The sequence below is a fragment of the Motacilla alba genome, chromosome 1A (assembly GCF_015832195.1).
Source record: "Motacilla alba alba isolate MOTALB_02 chromosome 1A, Motacilla_alba_V1.0_pri, whole genome shotgun sequence".
Taxonomy (NCBI): domain Eukaryota; kingdom Metazoa; phylum Chordata; class Aves; order Passeriformes; family Motacillidae; genus Motacilla; species Motacilla alba.
Window position 1 is genome coordinate 13,801,770 of NC_052031.1, and position 23,006 is coordinate 13,824,775.

A 23,006-nucleotide genomic window follows, 5' to 3' on the forward strand; every position below is an offset into this window, starting at 1 on the left:
CTACAAGAGATGACGTGGAAGCTTTAAATAGCTACATTAATAACCAAAATTAATGACAAAGAAGTAAAAATGTCCAGCCCTCAGAGCCTTCCAAGCATCCTTTATCTACCCACCTGAATTTCTTAAGTACTGTAATTATATGAAGATTCTGAAGCCATTTTCAGCAATTTATAATTACCTGGCTATATGCAGTGTGATTACTTGACATGAGCATTGGATCAACTACCAAGAATCAGATCCTCAGATCTAACAAGTTATCAATGAAGCATAAATACATATACTAAAAATTAGAGTAGGCTCTTGTAAATTTATGTAGTGATCCTGTGAAATATCTTGGATTGATTTCTATATAAACTAAACTGCGGGGGGAAAAAAGGAGTTATACAACCCAAATTTACTGAGTTGTTTTTTTTTTCTCAATGGTAAACAAACAATAAATTTGCCCTTGAACTGAGAAGAGTTGTGTAAGAGGGAAGTAAAAACCTTGCTAGAGGCATGATGGCTCCTTATCTGTCCTTAAAAGACCTCTACTCCAGCCAGAAGCAGGAGAGAATATTGCCATTCTGGTGCCAGGAAACCTCACCATAACTTGAAAATTCTAGAAATTCTGTTCAAAAAGCAATTAGGAGTACTCATGCAAAGACTAGTAAGGAAATTATATGGAACAAAATATGTTACTTGAGAAGACTCCTGCTGACTTCACTCCCATATCTTCTGGATTGCTCTGGATTGTATTACACCAGACATCAGGCTACCTTTCAACAAAATATGGTGCCACAGTAAAATACTTTTTGGAAATACTCTATTGCTAAGTGCTTTTCAGCCCTTTTGATTAATTAAAACCAAATGTTGTTCTGTGAAGGGTGTTTTAAAATCATTACCAAGATCAGCTGTGCTGTCAGTACAACAGGAAAACCCCCCAAGAACATAACATCCATGGTTAGCAACTGTGATTTCAGTAAGCATGACTTTACAAAGCATCTTTAATCTCATTATTTCCTTATCACCTGGTAATTTAGAAGGCATGTGGTTCTCCACATAAAGCCCCTATTCATCAGGTTTAAGAGGATGATCTCTCACTCAGATGTTTACAAATTTGATGGAGATGGGCACCTACAGGACCCTGATGGGACTCAGGCAGAGATTCAATCACCATCACACCAAAGCACCCTCACAGTCCCTGCCTCAAGCAGCTCAGCTCAGTTACAATTTTAATTGTTACAGTAGGATTGGGGGGCATAAATAAGGCACTTGTACAAAGGCTGCCAGGAGTGAGGAAATCAGCACTGCTGGAGCTCCCGGGTTCTAACTCCGTGCAAAGGAGGCAGAGGAGCCTGCCTGGCACTTGGGCTGTGTGTGCTCTCTGTAAATCATGGAACAGAACCCTTCCATTCAAGCATTATTGTGGGCTACAAGAGCCCCTTTCTACAGCAAGGGCTGAAGGGAGCAGCAACAAATGGTGATAGGATTACAGGAGGTGCCTTACCCACCCTTACTGACACATTCCCGCTGGGACTCTGCCTGCTGCAACTTAGCCATGCAGGAATTAAAGTGTAACTTCTAGTCACAAAAATCCTGTCCAAAGGACTCTCTGAGCCCTCTCTCATCAGCTACAGAGCTGACATTATTTTTCACAGTGCTGCAGTGAACTGAAGGATGCAACACTGATGGTTAATTTGCCTTTAGACAAGCATTCTAGTGACTTCAAAGTCAAAATAATGAAACTTTATTTGAGAAAGGATTAGGTCATATATAGAGGATAATTTCTCATCTCAAATTCAAAACCAAGTGCTTCACTTTTCAACACAGACAAAAATGATGAAATACAGATGTACTCACACAGACACACACACACAAAAAAGGGAAAAAACCCCCAAAAACCAAACCAAATCCCCAAAACCACACACACACGCCCTAAACAAGAAAAAGAGCTCAGTTTGCTTTCTCTTCTCTAGAATTGAGCTGGTTGTAAATTTAAGCCCAGCTGTCTGTGAGGCAGCTGAGCAGCTCTCCTTAAAGGAATGCAATGCCAGCACAGCCCTGCTCTGGCCTGTGTTTGGCAACAAAGAGCACAGGATGGCATCTGATGCCCAACAGCAGAACTTTAAGACACAGTCAGATGGCTATGATTTTCACTGCCAGAACTAAACTTTATTTCCATGTGTATTACATACTGGTATTTGATGCCAAGTACATTAAAATTACTTTAACAGAGGATTTAAGTGAGGAATATTTATTCTTCACTAAACAAGAAGGAATGTAAAAACCTATAAGAAAAGAACTGTTTAAGCTTTGTTTTGATTTTGGCAAATCAAACAGTTAAGTACTCTTCTGTTCTCTCCTCAGATCTTTCAAAGTACCAAAAAAGTATCTTTTTTTTTTATAATCATGCAGCCGAAGGAAAAAAATAGTCTTACAAAATCCATTTCTTACACTAAATATGGTTACAAATCAGAGTATTAAACACAAAATTCCCAATTCCTATTTTTAAGTACAAATACTGTATTATATTATGAAATGGGGATAATTAAAATATATCAATGACTACAAATCTAGTAATTTAAAGCAAACAAACATGCTGTTTGCTTTCATGTGGAAGAATTAGGATATTGTATGGTTCAAGCACTGCAGTAATTTCTGTCAACTCCTTGATGCCCAGAATGTCAAACTGCCAAACACAAAGAGACAAGTGTTCAGGTCTGAATAGCACCAGGTGTTTTTCTTTTTTCCCCTCCCCTTTTAAAGTTATTAACATTTAATAAAATGAGTGACATTACAACTTTCTGAAAGTGACATGCACAAGTAGAGAATTTGCTTTGAGTTTCCAACTAATAAGCTGAAAAGTTTTAGACAATACTGAACAATTATAATGTATTTCATGGTACACATGAAAACAGTGCTTCCACAGTATATCCTCAGTTCTCAAGTACAAAAATATCAGTTATGGGTAGTCAATAGTTATCAAAATTTTTATTGGTACAGAATGAAAGCAGCATTTACTTTATTGTTTTTTAAACCATACATCATAAAATTCCCTAGTACACACGTGGAGGAGTGAAATAGGCTCTGTACTATTTACCTGCTACTGATCCTAAGGCCAGATTCAAAATCTTTATGGGCCAAAACCAAACCATATAATTAATAGCTAAGGGAAGGCAGTTCCTTAGCGTGAAAGGTCAGCATTTAGAGTTTTACTAAAACACTATTCTTGAAACAATACATCACTTAAATGTATAATTACATACACTACAAGTGAAAAACAGGTTTTTATTAACAAGAACTATTGAGACTGGGCATAAACCTCTTAACCACAAACCCTGGAAACATTATGGATGCCTCGATGCGGCCCTTTTTGGTGAGAGAGTAACAACAATGAAGTATGGCTTTTCAGTCTTCCTTTAAAAGCACGTTTTATAAAATTTTGTAGGCTTAAATTAGCTTAGGCTTTAACATTTTCCAGTAACATCATCTACTAATTAGAAGCATTAATTACATCAGTACATTAAGCAATTGGCTGATAGCTGATTGCCAGCAGAACAGGAACTGTTTGCTTTTTGCTGTTGTTTTTTGTCTTTAAGTAAGGGAGGTACTTTTCTAGTGAGAGCCATCCTACAGTACTATCAAATATTTCAGAGGTTACTACATAGCTTCTCAAATAAAATCCTCAACAGTTTCATTTTCCAGCAGATACTTACATCAAGCATATGCAGAGAGCAAATACAATCAAGTGCAGACAATTCAAAAGTATCTCTCAAAACGCATTGTTTTACAGTTATCCTCTGCAAAATAAAAGCCCCATCTCACCCCAAAGGGATGGGGCAAGAAGGGGAAACAGGTCTGCCATTCATGTAGGAGTTTGGCTAGCATACTTTTATTAAAGTTGTAACAAAAATAGTTAAACATTTTTACAATTTAACATCCAATCTGATAAAAGGCAAAGCAATGAAAAAAATACAAAAAAGTAAAAAAGTGCACTACCCAGTCCAGTATTTTGCTTTAAATTCATGTCACTTACAGTATATGAAAAATAAACCCAGAAGTGTAATTACTTTAAAATACACCGCTTCCGTTTTTCAGTATTTTACACATATATTCTATAGTGGAAGAGGAGATCTCTTAAAAACTTTACTCTTAAAATATTGAGGTGCATATACCAAGTGGGATAGACTTGGCAAGTTAAGTTGCAGTAGAGAATCCTTTCAAATTTGGCATTTCACTTACACACCTTACTGTGCCAGCAAGGTCAGTAAAACCTAAACCTTCTAGAAAGAACAGTAATTTTGTTTAATGCAGATTTACTAATACAGACAACTACAAGAAATGGTGAGGTCAGCAACTCTATGGGATCTTAAGGAGATACGAGTCCTGATTTAGTTGTCAAATGGAACAATGTCACAACAAACTTTTAAGGCCATGTTTTATTTGCTGATTAATGGACAAAAGGCAATGGATTCCCCCCCACTGAATATTTTCTTGAAATTCTGTGCTCATAAAAATTATGAAAAGTTGGAAAGACTTAATTATTGAAACTTTAAATATATTTTACACAATCTGTTTGTACAAAAATACAAGTTAAATATAAACATAAAGCAATCATGATAATTTTATGTAAATCCATTTTGTGATATTCTGTTATATATAAAAAAGTTTCGCAGCTCTGTCTCATTTGTGGAAAGATCAATACCAGATTGAATCACTACTGGCAAAGGGCCCTAAAAAGCACACTTCAGCATTAAATATGTTTTACAAGGTAAGTACCATTTCCTGATTTCATCTTCTAAAGACTGGCAAATATACGGCAGTATGTCCATAAACCAACAAATAATTTGGCTACAATGTCATAAAACACAAACACACAAATTTGTACAATAAACCAGCAGCTATGCAGTACGAACTAGTTACACACACATACACAGACATGGAATGGAACTTAGTGAGATGCCGTCTGTAATTCACTGTTCTTCAGCCTGGCATTTTGTCTGACTTCATCAAATGAATAGGACTTTGTTACCTTTCCATTCTTAAATACAGTGTGAAGCAGGTCCTGCAAGAAACACCACTGTGTTAGCAAGAGCGATTTGGCAAACACGGGTTACACAAACTCTAAAGCAAGCACAAAAAATCCAGCCTGATAAAGCTGGAAATTTAGACTGTCAAGATACTAAATCTTTACAACTTTTTCTGACACCTTTCACTAATGTTTACAGGGAAGAAAGGGCTTGGGTCATCCTGTGCACAGACAGCAGCTTTGTGCTGACCAGTCCCTTGAGTGTGGTATCTACACCTGGCCAAAGCAAAATACACACTAAATATACCTTGCTAGAGCAGTTTGTAAGAAACATGACACACAACCAGTCAAATACAATTCAATTATAGAGGTTTAAATGAAGTATTTTTTTCCTCTAGAAAAAAAAAAAATCCTTCTTCACGGTGCCTTTTATTCATATATTTTGTAAAACAGCATATCAGGACAGGCATCAGGACAGGCTTGCACACAGCACACTGGAAGGGCAATGAGCCCAGCTGGCAAGAAAAGTCAGCACAGCATTCCTGTCCTGACTGACTGAGCACTCCCTGCATTTGCTGACCTACTGCAAGGACCTGTGGCTTTAGAGAAATGGGCCCACAAAAAGGTACATTTCCCTGTCATTTCCAGGGAGCCTCAGAACTGGTACCACACCAATGACCCTCCCTAATTTCCTGGGACCAAAAACTTTTAATCAATAATTTCACCTGACAAAAATGAAGGGACTAATATTGCCTAATTTCAGATCCAAAGTCTTGTAGCTTATGTTGAAGATATTTCTCACCATTAGGTACTTCCCTCTACATATATATGAATGTTCATAATTAACATAAGTACAGGATTATGTGCATAGAAAATGTTTCAAATTTATATAAGATCTTTGTGTCCAGGGCATAATATCTTCAGTGTGTGTAACTCAAGATTTTTTATCTTGAAATTTCTCAGAGATCTAAGTTTTAGGCTTACAGTTATGTACCCTCTGCCCAGTAGTACAAAAACAGCTGCTGTATATCAGAAAATTTTCAACTTCTAAAAGCAGAAGTGCAATTTGACAACTTATTTTCAGTCCTCAACTTGGGAAGAGACTCAGCATGCAGTTTAATGATTCCTTGTTCGATGCTGAAACACAAGACATCAAGAAAGCCTGAGATTGGCATAAAGTTTGTGCTTATTTCATGGAAATGGCATTCCATTTTGCAATTGCAAAGAATTCACAGGGAAACTGAATTCCTGGTTTAAATGTACATCTTTAAGAACTGTGGAATAACTCTGTGTACAGAGCATTAACTCCTGAATGAACTATTTTAAAAATATATCTCAGTGGGGAAGCGGAAACACATTTCAGTTACAGCTGTAACTAAAGTTACACTCTTGCTAAAGCAGTTACAGCTGTTCCACCTCCAGCTAGGGTCACTACTCAAATTGTGCAATATTGGCCAAACAAAACTACCTGGCCAGTATATACTCTGCAACACTGAGACTTTAGTTTTGAGAAAAAGGGGTAATGTTCTCGTGTTTCTGAAGAGAAAAACGAGAAAGATTTGCAATTGTAAAGCCTGAACATTCTACTGTCACTCTAACATTCTGCTGCTACCAAGTTTGGTACTGAGGCCATTTTTGAGACAATAAGATGGGAGTTGAACAAAATGACAGATCAAAAATAAATTCTGAAATTAAGTTATAACCTGCCTTTTTTGTCTATTTTTGCATGAAGAATGATGCAATAGATTTTGAAAATTCATACCTGTCCATACTCTTCAAGATCTCCCTTGCCCTCCTCAAGTGTCACATACTCTCCAGCCGGTGTCCTGTGCAATGACAGCCGTCCTTTCTTGGACCTTTTGTTGGGATCGGCTACAGGATCTTTGAAGACATTTATCTAAAATGAAGAGGATTTTTTTAGGAGGAAAGGGCCTTGTGGGACCTAAAGCAGATGGTGGTAACGTAACAGGAAATGTCAAATAGGTTTTCAAATGGGGAGGCCTCTCCAGAAAGCAGAGGGGTAGAAGCTGTACAGAGACATACCCCAAGGCCGTTGGTCACCACGTAACTACATTTGAAGGAACAGTTTAAGAGGTCTCTGGTTAGTTTCTGCAACAAAGCTCCACCAGATCCAAAGGCAATGTTCTCAATACTCCATTTATTCTTCTTCATTCCCTCCACAATCTAATAAAGAAAAGAAAATTATGATGGAGCATGCTTTTAGGCGACGCTATTTTCCTATAAAAATATACTACTTAAGCAAGATGCTTTTACAGACAATTAAGCCAACTAACATTCAGTTTCCAGGAGATGTATGCAATAATTTGATCAATACTTGGGACCCTGTTTGCATTTCTATTTACAGCTCCAGTGTGGAACTGGAAAGCTTTTGCTGTAACACAATTTCCAGGCCAGCACGTATACTTTCCAAACACAGGTGGCACAGTGCTGCAATGCCCAGAGAAACAGAGCTCTACAGAAAATCAAAGACTTCATGGGAGTACTTCAGAGCCTTCCAATTTCTCAGAATTATGGAAAGATCTGGCAGCAGAGTCTGTATCCTGAGACAGCGCAGCCATCCTGCTCTACTCCAGAAAGTTATTACCCTCCCTAAACAATGACTTGAACAGAGCAATTCTCCCAAAATCTCATTGAACTTGCTGATCTTACTCCAGACAAAGATGGGAAATGAAAATACATAAAACTGCTCACAGAGTTTGCTTTGCCACCTTCTCCAGCAGGTACAGATCAATGTGAACTGTGCAGCTACCAGGAGTGGAGGTAAAAGTGACTGTATCATTTCCCTCCACCCTGATTCTACCCTGACCAATGTGACATCCTCTAGCCTGGAGCAATGGGTGCTCATTTAGTCATGCTCATAAAGGGCCAAGATTTGTTTCCCTGACCTGTTGCTCTTATGACAGCCTGAAATGATGGCTACAGCCCCTCCTGACAGAACAGGAGGTCAAACTCTCTTCTAACATTTTTACTATCAAAAGCAGGTGAGAAAACCAAAGTGGGTGAGATGGCAAAGTACCATCCATCCAGAAAAACAGGAAGGCAAGAAGCAGAATGGAAAAACAATCTATGGGGAAAAAAGCAGAGTTTCAAAAATCAGCATAGTCAGAAATCTGGTAATATTTTGGGCAATCTTAGTGCCCTGCATCAAGAAGAAATGCCAGAGTAACACTGAACAGGACTGTTTCAGGAGCTACTGATGTCAAGCTGCTTTTTTAAGGGACAGCTAAAGCTTGTAAGAGGGGAGAAAAAAATGGAAAACACAATTCCAATTTCAGACTGTAACAAACTGGTAGAGTAAACAAAAGAGGACACTAGTAATGTAGTTTATGCACTTAGTCACAGGCAGACTATCTTCACGGATAGTCTCAGTCTGAATGCCTGACAGAGGCCAGTCAACAGGACACGTGGGCAGCAGAGCCATCACCTTCTCAGGCATGCTGGGAACACCTTCCCACTACACTCCTGTCAAAACTCCCCAGGAGAAATCTTATCAGTGAGTTTCCATCATTCCAGTGGTACCAACTTACTCAGCCTCACTCAGCAAGTCAAGCAAAAGTAAATCTCAAGCTCTACCACCATGACTTCTACCTGAGAGAACCCTTTGAAAGCTTTGTATCCTGAACAAATGCCCTCTTAAAAACGTGACAGTCCTGTGGATTTTAGCAGTAGATATCATACACTCTCAGTGAACAAGAGCAAAAGTTATCTTTATTTTCAGGCAATTAGACTCTCCTGGAAGCAGTCAGGAGAGGTACTCAGGGAAGATAAACAACTGAAATTAATTAAATTCTCCTTTAAGTACCTCAAAAGTAACTAAAGCTGACAAAGGAAGGGTAAGAAATGGTATTTTGCATACCTTCTACTTGAGAACAATGCCCAGTGGAGCCATAAGAAATGAGATTTAACTGGGCCTGGATACAGACTCTACTTATCTGTGCTGTCTTTTAAAGAGTAAATACAGGTAAACTCCACGTGGCCTCTGGTTCTGTGCAGACCCCGAGCAAGCCTGAAGCTATGGGAACTGCTGGCCAAGCACGAGCCAGTGTGCTCTGCTCACCTCACTGAGCAGCTGCAAAGGCCAGGAATGACACTGAACTCACCTGAACACACCTGCAAGGTAACAACTGCCTGCTGTAAACAACATCCTACACCAAGGCACGCCCTGCTGAGGCCTCAAGTTAATGGATGGCTGCAGGTTAACAGATGTTAGTGCAAGCACAGCAGAGCTGGGCCATGGCTGCTTAACCCTCGTGCCTGGGCGAGAAGAAAGGTGAACCCCCTTCCAGCTCGTGTTCCTGCTCTCATTTACAGATGGCTTGCTCATCTCACGCTACAGGCACAACTCCTCACTTACTCTGGGTGAAGAACTGGCTTCTGGCTTTCCACTCTCTCAAGGGACTTCCTTTCTCAGACTGAACTTTGTCTGGTGAGGAGGGCAAGGGAAATCCAGACTAAGCTGAAAGACCACAGCCGAGGCCCAGGTATTACTATTACTTCCTCAGGTATGGAGAAGAGATGGCAAACAGCAGTGGTTAAAGGGAAGAAGAAAAGGGAGAGATCTGAAACAACTGAAGCCTCTCCCAAAGGAAAACAATACAGAAGAATTTTTTGCTTCATACTTTCAAACCTATACAGGGAGAACAAACCAGGCGTCAAAGTTTTCACCATCTTCCTCTGGCCATTATGAGCATGATTAATACATGAACTGTGACTCCAGATTAGAGGATTAATCTTGTATAAAAATTTAAAGACATCTGGAAATTGAATGTTCAAAGAAAATCCTTTGAAAGTGTGGAGTTAGCAGATTGGAATGATTTTTAAAAGTGAAAATGCAAAGAAAGTCAAAAAAGTTTCCTTACCTGTTCTACCAGCATCCCCTATTAAAACAAAGAATTTTAAAATCCAGTTTATACTCTTGAGTTGTTTTCTATATTGTTGTTTCAGCTACTTTGGATAGCTAAACCAGACTATTGGTCATTACCCATTTTAGCCTTTCCTACTGTACCCATTACCTTTCATCTGATCTGTAACAATAAATCATGCCTAGAATTGAAAGCTGATACAGAATACTTGGAATAAAAATTTGCACAGACTACAAGAGGGGGGGGAAAAGATGGCCACAGTGATACATTTGTATTTGTTCATGTAAGCTCCTTTTGGAAAAGAATTAATTATACTTCAGTGTTGGTTTGGTTTTGGTGGGTTGTTTTATTTTGGGTTTTGGTTGTTGTTTTAGGGATTTTTTTAAATGTTATGCTATTATACAATCTTCTAAAAGTCAGCATGGTAAAACCTGGGGTTTGCTGATATAAAAGGATGAAGAGATTCAAGATATTTAAATAAAACTAAAATTAGGTTGCAAAATCATGGTCATTTTGCTCCAATCTAATTTGCTGCTGTCAAATGGAAAAGTGTCACTTTCCTTCCTGCCCATTTCTCCCAGCTCAAAACAAGTTTGTTTTCTTCTGTATAGTGCTGGCGAGTATTAGCCCCTTTCTGGGATACAATTTAATTCACTAAACCATAAAAGTGATCCCCTTTTGGCTGAGCTAGTTTGCTGCTACACATGGGTTCTAAATTCTTTTAACAGCTAGTGGTTCAATGACAGGAGGCACAGCAAGATTTGAGTCAGAAAGAAATGAGAAGATGCCACTGGGCAGCAGTGACCTGTCTGCTCTGTATGTCTTGGGGAACTGGATCTTCTGCTCTCTTTCATTACATGTTACAGGTAGGTGTTTCATAATCCATTACAGCTTCATAAAGCAAATATATAAACAGGCAGATCACCCGAACCAAGGATTGCTAATTCTCCTCTCATTCTCTCCCATTAGCTGTTGCAATTGTTTTACTGCTCTATTTAGAACTTGGAGAGTAGAGCATTTTTCACTCTAGTGCAGAGATTTTTAAATACTTGCTTTAATGTTTAATTAGAATTGATGCTCTATGACATCCTTGAATTTTGGTTAGTATAACTTAGAAAAAGCAACCAGAGTTCCTTACAAAAAAAAAATAGTCCAGTTTCTGTCCTCTCACAACTCATGAAAATCTAAACCATAACATACTTGCCTAACACAGGCATGAGCCCTGCTAGATTGCTGCTCAGAACTAGCAGAAATGTTTCTTCTGTGTGGGTTTTGCTGTCTTTAACAGAGTGTCTTCCCTGCTATCTAACGATTAGGCTCTGTTCCCAGCTACTGGAACCTCTCATGCTTGTGTTATGTTAAGCACATTAGCATAGCTGTACATTCTCAAAAAGCCACATGGGACAAAAAAATAGAATAGAATTTACTTTAAAGGCTGTTGGAGGGGGAAAAAAACTGCAGAGCATGACTGCACTACAGTTGGTCTATCAGATTACAATCTCAGTATTAACTGCTCTCTAGGGATCTGAGTGACAAATCTGAGCTCTGTCATTGAGGTTCACATTATGTGCCCATGTTAGACATGCAGATGGTTTCAGACTAACTAAAACCCCAAACTGATACCTCCCTTAATTTTGAGAAGCAGCAAAAGTCAGCTTTTTTGAGAAGAACCTAATGATGGGTCAAGTCTAGAAAGCTCAGACAAGTGTCAAAAATTAAAGTAAAATTAATCTTAATTCAACTTATTTCTGGTTTTGAACTCTAATACAGCTGAAGATGAAAGACAAACCAGACCAAGTCCAATCCTCTTCCCTTTGCCATCTGTAGTTGCTGCAGTCTACACCTTTACAGCCATATTGTATTACCTAGTACCTAGCTCTAGTCAATAGTGGTGAATTTATGACTTATTTCAAGCATGCAGAATTTACTAAATAATTTATGTCTCAGTAAAATGGCAATTTTGACTCAGATTATAGCCTAATCTTTTACACATACTTTCAGGCTTTTCAACGAATCCTTAGTCCACCAGTTGCTCGATCAAGGAACTTGCTTTCCTTACCCTAGGTTTTAAAAAATCTCCTTCAAAGCTACACCTTCAATACGTGAGGACAAGCAGACTTCAGAAGGTACATAACTAATGAGGCAAACCAGTTAATTACTACTGCTGCAGCACAGTGATCATGCAGTGTGCCTCAGAATCAATGAGATGACCAAACACTGCCAGATTTTGATCTCAATGAGACTTGACAAGCATGATGAAAGCAAACAAAAGGAGAGACAGTGGGAAGAGAAGGCTTGCAACAGGGGGATCAGAAAATGCCTTTTAGGGTTTTTTATGCATCTTAATAATTTCCTGTGGAGTATTAATGAATTTGTTTTATGCATAATGATATCACTGCCAGTGTCTGGAATGAAGGGCAGAGGTGGGGTCAGCGGTCTGCTGCAACATCTCACTAGTTGTAACAGAGTCCAGATTAAATATCAACCTTATCAGTGTCACCCTGACACATGAACAGGATCTCCTACCTCTTGCAACGTGTTGATATCCACACCATCCCCTTGAATAACTCTGAGATACGGTGGCAACAATTTATAGCCTTTTGAATTCTCTGTAATGGGAAACCTCTTCCCCAAGATCTCCAAGACCTATTGAAAAGGGAAAGAAGACAGTTCAAAATTAAAATAAAAACCTGCCATTCCAATAAAGAAACAATTTCCACATTTGAGTCATGCTTTTTCTAAAAAAATTAAATAAGTCCATAAATATACCCACATAAACATGCTGTAAATCTATCCACACACAAAAAAAAAAGCATGCCAGCCATTGTGGTGGAAGCCCTTAAAGCAGTCACAGACAATATGGTCTTCAAGAAGTTGCACCCAAGAGCTAATCAGAACCATGCTTCCACCCTTTCTCCCTTTGCTTGAAGTGACTTTTTGTTATTAAATGTGTCAGCTGAAGATCCTGCTCTTCTTTTGACCTCCCTTAAGATGGTGGATGAGGCTTTCAAGTTTTTTATGATTTTGTAAACCACAAATATTTTAAATGAAACACTTCAGCTAAGAGATTTTCTTATCAACTCTGAGAAAGATGACTCCGAGTTCCTATTTGTGATATGCCACTTATCCCAAAGGAAAAAAAAAAAGTGTTAAACCTGTCTAATTTGATAGAGTACCAATAACTTACATTGCTCCTACCTTCTGACTTGGACAGTGCTGACAGTTACTCAAATTCAGAGGTATCAACAGCTTTTATTATGAAACTGAAACAATCATTATGCTTTCTAAAGAGCAATAAGGCAAGAAGCATTTTTCAATGTGGAGTCAGTGCCACTGACTTAAATGCACATCTTATAAAAGAGAGAAGAGGGCTACACATGTATTTACAGCACAAAATCATGAATTACATTAACATGGGATGCCAAGAGAGCTAAACTTAGTAGTAAGAATTGTTATTGACCTGGCATTTACTAGCACTGAAATGGTTTCCCATTTCATTTGTTAAGTGATAAAAGTTTCTCTTTATGAAAGCATTCCAACATCACTACATCAGCAAAACTGGTAACTTGCAAAACCTTCAAGAACGATATGCAAGAATGGGATTGATGAAAAATATGAAACTATTTGGACTGCAAAAGAGTTTCCATACATATACTGAAGTGAAATAAACATTTACATTCTTTATAGGTCCAAATTAGCCAGCATCAAATATATACAATGCATACCAAGTTAGAGCCTTATATGTTTGCTAGCCAGTCATTACAAAAAAACAAACAATTGCCCTTCCAATCTTGTATACAAATGGCTTCAAGAAAGGATTACCTTTAGAACAGTGTCAAGGGGATTCCCAGAATCTGGTCTAATAATAAGTGGTGCCTCTGGACTTCGGGCTTCAATTATATGCCTTAGGTCATCACCCCATATTTTTTCACAAGCATTGTAAATGTCGTAGCTGTCACTAACCACAGATACAGGCACTGAAGAAAACTGTGTTACTATGTGTTCAAAAGCATCTTTTTCATGATCTTTCCCCCAAGCTGTTATGGTACTGCAAAAGCAATTGAAAAATTCATATTAGACTTGCATTTACATGTCATCCGCTATTTCCTACCAGCAACAGTTCAAGACAATGATAAGCAGTATGATTACATGACAGCAGAAACTATGTGCTTATCAGCTCTGTGCTGCACAGATTATAAATGCACTATATACTTAATAAACAGACTTAGTTCGGACAGTTAGGGAACTACAGATGCAAGAACATCTGCTCTGACAACTTCATGCTACAAAATGGAAAGTCGAGAACAAAGCACCTCACTATGAGCTAGAAAAACCTAAAGCACAAAACGGAGTTTATTTTCTTTTTTAATAGTGATATATGATGAATATTCTCACTTATACAAACAGTCCTCCAGAGGAACCTCAGAACATTACCCTTGGTACAAGGCCACAGGCGAGCACATAAACCAGAGCTGCTGAGAGCAGGAGTAAATTACTAATGCAGTTGATCTGCAGTAGCTGCTCAGACCAGCTGACATAAACAATTTTAGTAACTTGTGTGCAAAGACCTAAAAACGCTCTCGTGCACAACATAAGAGTCAGTGGGCATTGAATTTTTACCTTAAAATTCCAGCATTATCCGCTGTGTGGCCAAGTCCCAGATCATGGTAGCAGGCAGACAAACAAACTTTATTTCACAGAGGTTGGTGCAGTCTCAGAAGAGCCCTACTGACACGCCAGGGTCACAACACCACCTTGTACTGGAGGTTGTGGAATAGTAAAACAATTCTGCAAAAATGTGGGTCTCTTGTATGAGACCTTTTTTGTGAATGAACTTGGTGACTGCAGTCTGCATTTGGTGGTGCAAACTTTAGGAAGGGCAGTTTAAGCTCTCTGCTGTAATGCCACCACTTTAATGTGCTGTGCAAAAGACACTTGATCTTGACTCCATGTGCTTCTTTTCGCTTTCATTACAAAAAAAAATTTACAGTAGTTTTGATCATCAGAAATTTCAGACAAAAACTGTCACATCTATTGGTCAGGCAGGAGTTCTAGAGTGGCACTACAGCAATGGTACAGAAGTTCTATGATGCAGTGCTGCTTTAAAGATGACCACTACCCTGCAAGGGCTATTCATGTAAGCCTTTCTTGCAATCCTAAGTGAGTAACAACTATTTAAAATCAATAGTAAATATTTAACTGGGTTTTGTGCTCACTGTGAAACACACAGCCAACCTTGTTTTATATTCTCATTTCGGTGTGTAGACACGCAACTGAAATTCAAGGATTTGCATTCACTCCCAACCTTGTACAGGATATGGATTTGAAAAAAGGTAAGAGCTCTCTCTCTCAAATGTTTGAGATCAGTTTCCTTACACTTAAAAACTCATTCACCATTCTTAGTGATACAGCAAGGATTTACCAGTACAAGTTATACTGAAGGGAAGCTTGAGAGCAATTGAGTCTTCTGCAGGGAGAACATGAACAGTGAGAGTCCAGAACTGCAACTCACAGAGCTTGTCAATTTATGATTTTATACTTAAAACAAAATTTGAAGTTCATAATTTGAATCCTCAATACCTACAGACTATAAAACTTCAAGCTTATTCTAAAAACACACTGATAAGAAGGTTATAGCTAAAAACATTTAAAATACATTTATAGCTAAGAACAAACATGCTACTTATATGCCCCTAGAACATACAGAGACATCAGAAAAGAATTGCAGCTTCAACAGCTGGATCAGTCATGGCTAATACTGTATGTATTTCTGGATACAAAGAGGGGTAAGAAAAGAATTACATTTTGTTAAGCTATTCTTAGAAAGGCTTAGACTAGTATCTTACCTGTGTTCAGCAGCTGGAACAGAATATCCTGGAACTGGATCTTTTGTACCATAGTACTTTTTAATTAATGCAATTCCTGCTACAGTGTCTGTTCCTTTGAAGTTCACCAAGTGAGCTGAAGCTCCTATTCCTGCAGTCTGAAGAAGATGCAACTGTCAGTCTCCATGCCAAATACAGAAGCCTCCAGTCACCACCCAGCACTAGTTTGTAACAGCAAGACTCTGACTCAATTCCCACTTCACCACTATTCCCTTCATTCACTTACACTGGGAAGACAGAGAAAACTTCTCCCAGTCTTGTGCTCACAGTTCAGACATTGTACCCACTCCCCTGCCAGACCTCCCCCTCCACACTTAGTCCAAACACAGGGCTCTGTGCATTCACAATTTCAGGGCAGAACAGGGCCACAGAGGTTAACAGACACATCTACAACTCTTCACAGTTAGGAACAATCAGACTTTTCAAATTGCAAGACAAGCAGTTTTACCTCTTGTGAAGAAACTCCTCTGTAGCCAAAGTCATGCAGTTTATATTCCAGTCCTTCCAAGCTGCCTGAAGTCTCCAGCAAATATTTGGCCAAAATCTTTTTCTGCTCTCTAGAGTTTGTAGCCACTGTGATTGGGTACCATGACTGCACAAGAATAGTCTAAAACAAAATCCATCATAATATTAGGTGCATATTTGTTAAGAGCTTGACAATGCCCACTTGGCATTTAATCAGGAACGAAAAGGTCTATTTATTTTCATTCCCTGTTCAGAAAGTACTGGTGCCTCCAACAGCTTGCTTTAGGGCCTAAGTAATTAGCCTTTATAAGGTAGGCAAGGTATTGACCTTCTCAGGAGTTATCACTAGTAAACTACTGACACACAGCTCCCCCATCCTCCTTTTTTATGGATAAAAGTAATGCTGTGAATTTCCTGTACAATTATTATGATCCCTTGCCAGGTGGGGAGAAAAAGTCTGTATAAGATGACTACAGAAAAGAATTAAAGCAGAAAATGCAATTTGCTAGAAATTTCCCATAAAGCAATATAGAACTTAACCTTTAATTTAAGTGCACTAATATTTACCTAGAAAAAAACATGTTAAATTTTCAAAACTCACCTCAATCCAATTTGTGAGCCAGTAGCACTCTGGATCTGTGTTTTCTACTGTGAAAAGAACATTTCCCCTGGGAATTACAGAGCCCTCAGGAACAGCCTTTATTTCTATGGGAAGATGGCCATCATATTTCTGTGTAAGAAACAGTAATGTTCTTAGACAACAGGAAAGATGAGGACCTACAGCTCTTTTATTTAACTGCAATGGATAAAAGGCTATGAGTAAATAAAAGCTTTCTTCTTAATTTCTTTCAACTCTAAAAATTAACCCACCAGTCCAAATAAATGAAAAAACCCATACTTATCAAAAAAAGGACAAAAATCATGTAATTTAAAACCCAGTCTCTTTATCAAAACAAATGAATGGTTATCAGTGGTATTCCTTGAGCAAACTGAGCCAGGAAAGCTGAAACATTCTATAAAATATGTAAGTTCTACCCATGGAACAAGAACTATTTACTACTCATTTTCTTCCATGCTTTCACATGCAGTAAGCTAAAAAGGTTTAGCTACTATCCAGATGGTTTTGCTTAGTACAGATGTATGCTTTGTTCATTTATTACAGCAGGATCCACTTACTAACTATTTTAGAGAATATTTTCATTTCAATCACTGACTCAACATGAAGTCTTATATTGGAATGTCATTCTTTTGTCAGTCTTTTATCCTCAAAGGACTAAACATTTTGTAAAATATGCCCTTTGAAAAAGAGTAACCTGCAAATAGCAACTCTAGAAGACTAATTATAACTTTGTCAAAGAGCTCTGCAAGCTGCACTGGCAATACTGAAAATGTTTTGGATGAGGATATATTTTGACAGAAAGCTTCCCATGAGATATCCTGTTAAAGGCAACAAAAATTGCATCAATACAGAGAAATTACAGATTCATAAACAGCACCAAAACATATTCTCCAGCACTCAACAGACATCAGAAATCTCTTCTACCTTACAGTTTAAAGGTTTATGCAAAAATGTAATAAGCTGAAGCAAACTGTGTTTATATACCACACAGGGTCTAGTTGCCAGATTTGAAGATATATGGATTAACAAAAGACAACAAAGCCTTCAAAAAGGCTCAAAATAATTTATTAATGATTCAATGAAGGCAAAAGTATAGTTAAGTGAAAAAAAAAAAAAAAAGAAAAAAGATCTTGAAGTTGCTGTAGGTGTTGATTTTGCCCATGGAAAAAATTATATGATCATGCCATGGCTCTGTATTACAGCCCTTAGCAAAAATTTTGGATAGACTTGACTTGTACAATTCAGGACTCCCATCTGTCACTCATCACCAATTCCTGCCAACTTCCAGCCTCTACACCAGCCCATTGTTCTCCAGGAAATCCTTTTCTTTCTTCCAGCCCTTCACCCTATCAGTATTTACCCATTCATTTACTCTCAAGCACAAACTGATAGGTGTACATTTCCAATTCATCCTGGCACTTCACTCTCCACTTTCCTACCACACCTGAGGCAACTGAGCTGGGGAGAAGCAGCGGCAGGTGTGTGAACACGCTCTGGAATTCAGGGAGCAGAAGCAGGGCCTCTGTGCACAAAGGGCACACAAAGACTCAGAGTTCATACACTCCCAGTTTGAGAGCCACCAGCATATGAGAGCAAGACATGAAAATCATGTTTGGGTTTTTATTTATTTATATATATATATATATATATATATATATATATATATATATATACATATATATATATATATATATATATACACACATACACAATTGTAATAAGAAAACCTGACAAAGGAATAAACAGACACAGAAGGTATGCAGGAATGCTTATTTGGACTAGAACAAAAGTTGAATGGGCTTAGTCCAGCCACATTACAACTAAGTGAAGACAGACATGCAAAATTAAAAGTGTATTAACTCTGTTTATCCAAAGAGGGATCGAGCTTACTTTAACACAGATGAATATAGTTCACAATGTATAATGTAGCTTAAACACAAATATGGATTGAATTCACATTTGTAGTTATTTGAACTGGATGCAAGCCCTCTACAAACCTCTCCACAACTCTCTCTTAGAAAGCTGTGAGCTTATTTACCTCGCTGCCACTTGCAATATTTAGTCGAAACTCACTCTTCTCTTGCACACCTATGGTCCACCCCAGTGGCAGGATGATATCCAGATACATTAACAAAGAGATGCCACCATAAAAGTGCATACAATTAGGGTATCCAGGGAAATATAAATGCAGAGGACTAAAAAAAAGGGCTTTCAAATGCCAAAAATATTCACTGACCAAAACCCACAATGTAACTAAGCATTTAATTACTCTGCAGAGATTAGTACAGCTCTGATGAATGCTATTAGTGTGAATCTGCTGCTTTTACAGAGAAGAGATGCTTGCAATTACTCGAAGCCTAACACCTTTTTAAACAAAAGGAGAAAAGGATAATTGTGAAAAGCCTAAAGTTGAAAGGTTTTGTGTGTCAGAAGTGCTCAAGCCTTGTATTTTATAACAAAATTCAACATTCATATCTCTGAAAAATTTATAAAACAACTGAACAAAACGTGTATTTTTTCCAACTATTTATACACCCAAGAAGTTGCAATGCTTTCTGCATTAGAGTAAACACTGAAATGATTAGTTAGAGAAATGTAAATGATGCAGGCAACCACTGAGTGCTGTATCCCACATGGAGAGCTGCCAACAAGCCCCCACTCACTCACAGGAGCTGGCTGACGGCAGCCATAAATCCTTATTACCTGCAAAGCCACACCTGGCATCTGAAAGGATGAAAATTACTTTTCTCTAAGGAATTACAATTATATGATTATTCTCTGACAGCTGCTACTCCCTGTACACTAAACATGAAAAGCTAAATTTATCTAGTCTTTACTATCAAGATTAAAAGGAGACACTGACATATTTATTCTACAGTTTATTCAGAAATCCTTCACAATGATCTCCAAACTTTTTTGCGTAATTTTTTTTACCTCTAGAATATAGTTCCATCCCTTTTCATTGAAGACATCATCTTGAAAATGCTCCCTATATACTTCTTTGGCTTCCTTGATTTTCTCTTTGGTCACCACTTTACCTGGAGTTTCAGAAACAGATTAAAGCTTAGAAAGTCGCAATATTCATCAACTGATAAAACAAATAACAAAAAGGTTCAGGCACAGCAAAGTTACTTTGCCTTCAACAAAGATATTTTAAAAATGTCAAATGCAGAATGTTTAAACCAAACTTTAATTTATTATACAGATTAGAATGCTCAAGAAACCATGAGGGTAAAATACACCTGTGGTTTGCAGATGACTCAGGAAAATTTTGAGATTGTTACTCTTTTATGACGGTCAAAAACCAGTCAAGAGGTTTCACAGCAGTGCTTTTTGCAGAGGAATGTGTTGATTGTGCAAGTTGGCACATGCAGCAAGGACATATCTAGCACAAGGGTTAAGCTATGCCATTGCAGGGAGAATCCCCATGGAGAGACTTTGCAACCAACCTTTGACTGACCACTTGTGATAGGAACCAGCAGACTAGCCACATTATTGGAATAAGCATGCTACTGCTGTAGGGCCAGTCATCTACCTTAGAGAACAACCCTCAGACTGCTCAAGACAAAAGAAACAAAATCATCAAGTGTCTTGATGATAATGGAATTTCAATTTTTGGTGGAATTGGCAGAGATGTTTATTGGACCAAGACAAAAACACAAGATGTATGACTAAAGCTTTCCTTTAAAGCTTGGCAGAAGGCAACATGCACTCAGGTCAGAACAGGTGATATTTGTACATGAGGCAAAAAAGATCTTAAATAGCACCAAGGAATTTTCAGATGTTACTCTTAAAATTATCAGTATAAAAATCACTGTCACATGTAGCTGCCATACTCCATGATCTAAGCTGAGGGCCATTCAGAATTTAGGGAAAATTAAAATTTATTTTAAGGAAATTTAAAACCATTATTGGTTTACACAGTAAACAAACCAGCAAATACAGAACTGAAGGTAATGCTCAAAATGCAAAATGTATTTTCCATCAAATCTTCTCTCTGCTTGTGACTCTATGCACAGCTTTGGTCTCTTTCCATTCATTTCAATTTTGCCCGCTGAAGTTGCAACATGAACACCTTTTCATTTCTAATACACCACTGGCATAAATAAAGGTAGTAGAGAGGTGTCTGGATTAAGAAGTTAATACCAATTTATGAGGGTGGACAACTTTTTTCACAATCACATAAATAAGATATTATGCGTGTCACTACTTGTGGTGTATCAGGATAACCTGGAATTGTTTCAACTATAAGACAAGCTTGAGAAAAAGTTAGATATTTAATTAGAGAAAAGGTTTTACTGGAATTTGAGACAGTTACCTTTTAAATATTTATTCAGAATGTACTGCAAGCCATAAAAAACTGTTTCTTCATATTTCACTTTCTTTAATTTGGAATTTTCAGTCTTCTTTTCACGACATTCAAAGTAGGAATACACTTTGCTTGTGTTCGGTGGATATTGCTTGTAATGTGTAACCTACATCAAGAAAAATCTCAGTAAGAACTCAAAACATCACTCCTAAGCACAAGAGAAATCATATTTGTACATTAAAGCTTAAGAGTAACTCCCAGCTCTTCTGGACTGTGGTTATTTATCCATTCACATTCTACACAAGTATTTACAGAATGTCCAGGTTTTTAACCTTTTTCAATTTCCATTTCAAAAGACTGTCTTCCCTCTGTTATTCCTTGCTTCTTTATCAGCAGAGGGGGGTTAACCTCCCCCTCCCCGATGACCTGGCTTTGATTAAGTGGGAAAGACACTGGCTAGGATTTTAGGAGCAGCACTGAACATCAACGTGCCAGGGCAGTTTTTGATCTGCCGCACTTTGGCCAAGCCTAATAGCTACAGGAAGCACAAAATTCCATGTCACTTCCAAGCACCTGCTTGTATTTGACTTCAGTTTGGAAGGCTACCATCCCACAGCTCAGACAAAAGCCACCCAGACTGAAGAAGGCAGTGGCACTGGCCTTTACCCGAGTGTCCCATTCCCTGTGGGCAGAGTGGGTCTCTCAAACTGCTTACAGCAAAGCCAGTTTACAAACCTCTTACTGTCAGTGATGCTGCTAAAATCTACCTGAGGTTTGTACCACCTTACAAAGTTTGCTAGATGGGCTTTATTCAAAATTTGAAGAAGTTCACATAAAGGAAGCATGAGAAGTTGCTGCCTGTGTGTATTACATGGAAACTGCTCATAAAACACATCATGCTAAGCTGAATTCAACTATTACAGCTTTTCAGAGCTCCTCATAGTAAATATAGCCAGAAACTTACTTTAAGTAATAAAAGCATTTGAAACAACTACACTCTAAACACCTAAAACCTTAAACCTGCAAAATTTCATCTCCTAATGTGTAAAAAGCAAACTCCATGCAAAATCCTTAATTCCATACTGAACAAAAAGAATACACAGCGACAGAAACTAGGCACTATCAATGTTTAAATTACAGAACACACAAATCAAGGTAAAGTATCCCCAAAGTTGAAAATATCAAGAGTTTTCTTAAATTATGATGGGAAGTCTGTGAACAAGTCTATATATTCCATAGGATTTATAAAAACTGTTCTGACAACTGAGAAAGCAGCACTGTACAACAGAACAAAATTCAAATGGTTGGAAACTCCTGCCTGAATTTTTTTCAAACTCTCATATTTACAGGTTAGAGTATGAATTCCTTACACATTTCTTGCTGTTACTTACTCAAAATAACCTTAAAAAATTCTGTTTCTAATACCACAAGGAATTGGAAAAGGGATAGTTTTACTGTTTCTCCCTTCTTATCCTGATTTTTTAAACATAGCCAACATTCTCAAAGAAAAATATTTGAAGGTTGCTTTACCTGTACTCCTAAAACTGTATGTTAAAGGATTTTAAAATAACAGTTTCCCTTCTCCTCTCAAATGTCATTTAAATTTCGTGTTTCACTCAGATTGGACAATGCACTACTCAACTGAATTTTTTTGGTTTTCCTACACCAGCACAAGGCTGTTTTGGTTGTGCTTCCAGTGCTGCAAGGAAACATTAAGAAAGGTCAATTTAAAGACCATTCTATTGTCTTTGCTTGCATGAGGTTTACAAGGCCAATCAAATAAAACCCAAGCTTGTCATTGCACGTTTTCTGCCCTGACTTCAAACAAAGCATGGCA

The 23,006-nt window shown here is 37.9% G+C and overlaps 1 protein-coding gene across 2 annotated transcripts in view; it reads right to left on the reverse strand.

Moving 5' to 3' along the window:
- Positions 1-2,129: 2,129 nt before the first annotated feature.
- The window catches only part of NAMPT (nicotinamide phosphoribosyltransferase), a 31,138-nt gene continuing 10,261 nt past the window's right edge, over positions 2,130-23,006 (reverse strand). Inside the window, exons 2-12 of one of the 2 annotated variants that reach the window (XM_038153821.1) lie at positions 21,179-21,335; positions 19,795-19,898; positions 16,843-16,971; positions 16,225-16,383; positions 15,738-15,874; positions 13,714-13,939; positions 12,418-12,537; positions 9,889-9,906; positions 7,052-7,192; positions 6,771-6,905; positions 2,130-5,044 (exon numbers count right to left, since the gene is read on the reverse strand). In XM_038153821.1, the coding sequence (XP_038009749.1) occupies positions 4,931-5,044; positions 6,771-6,905; positions 7,052-7,192; positions 9,889-9,906; positions 12,418-12,537; positions 13,714-13,939; positions 15,738-15,874; positions 16,225-16,383; positions 16,843-16,971; positions 19,795-19,898; positions 21,179-21,335 (1,440 nt within the window). In that variant the 3' untranslated portion in view covers positions 2,130-4,930. The remainder of the gene's footprint in view (positions 5,045-6,770; positions 6,906-7,051; positions 7,193-9,888; positions 9,907-12,417; positions 12,538-13,713; positions 13,940-15,737; positions 15,875-16,224; positions 16,384-16,842; positions 16,972-19,794; positions 19,899-21,178; positions 21,336-23,006) is intronic. The other variant, XM_038153822.1, reaches the window with a different exon arrangement.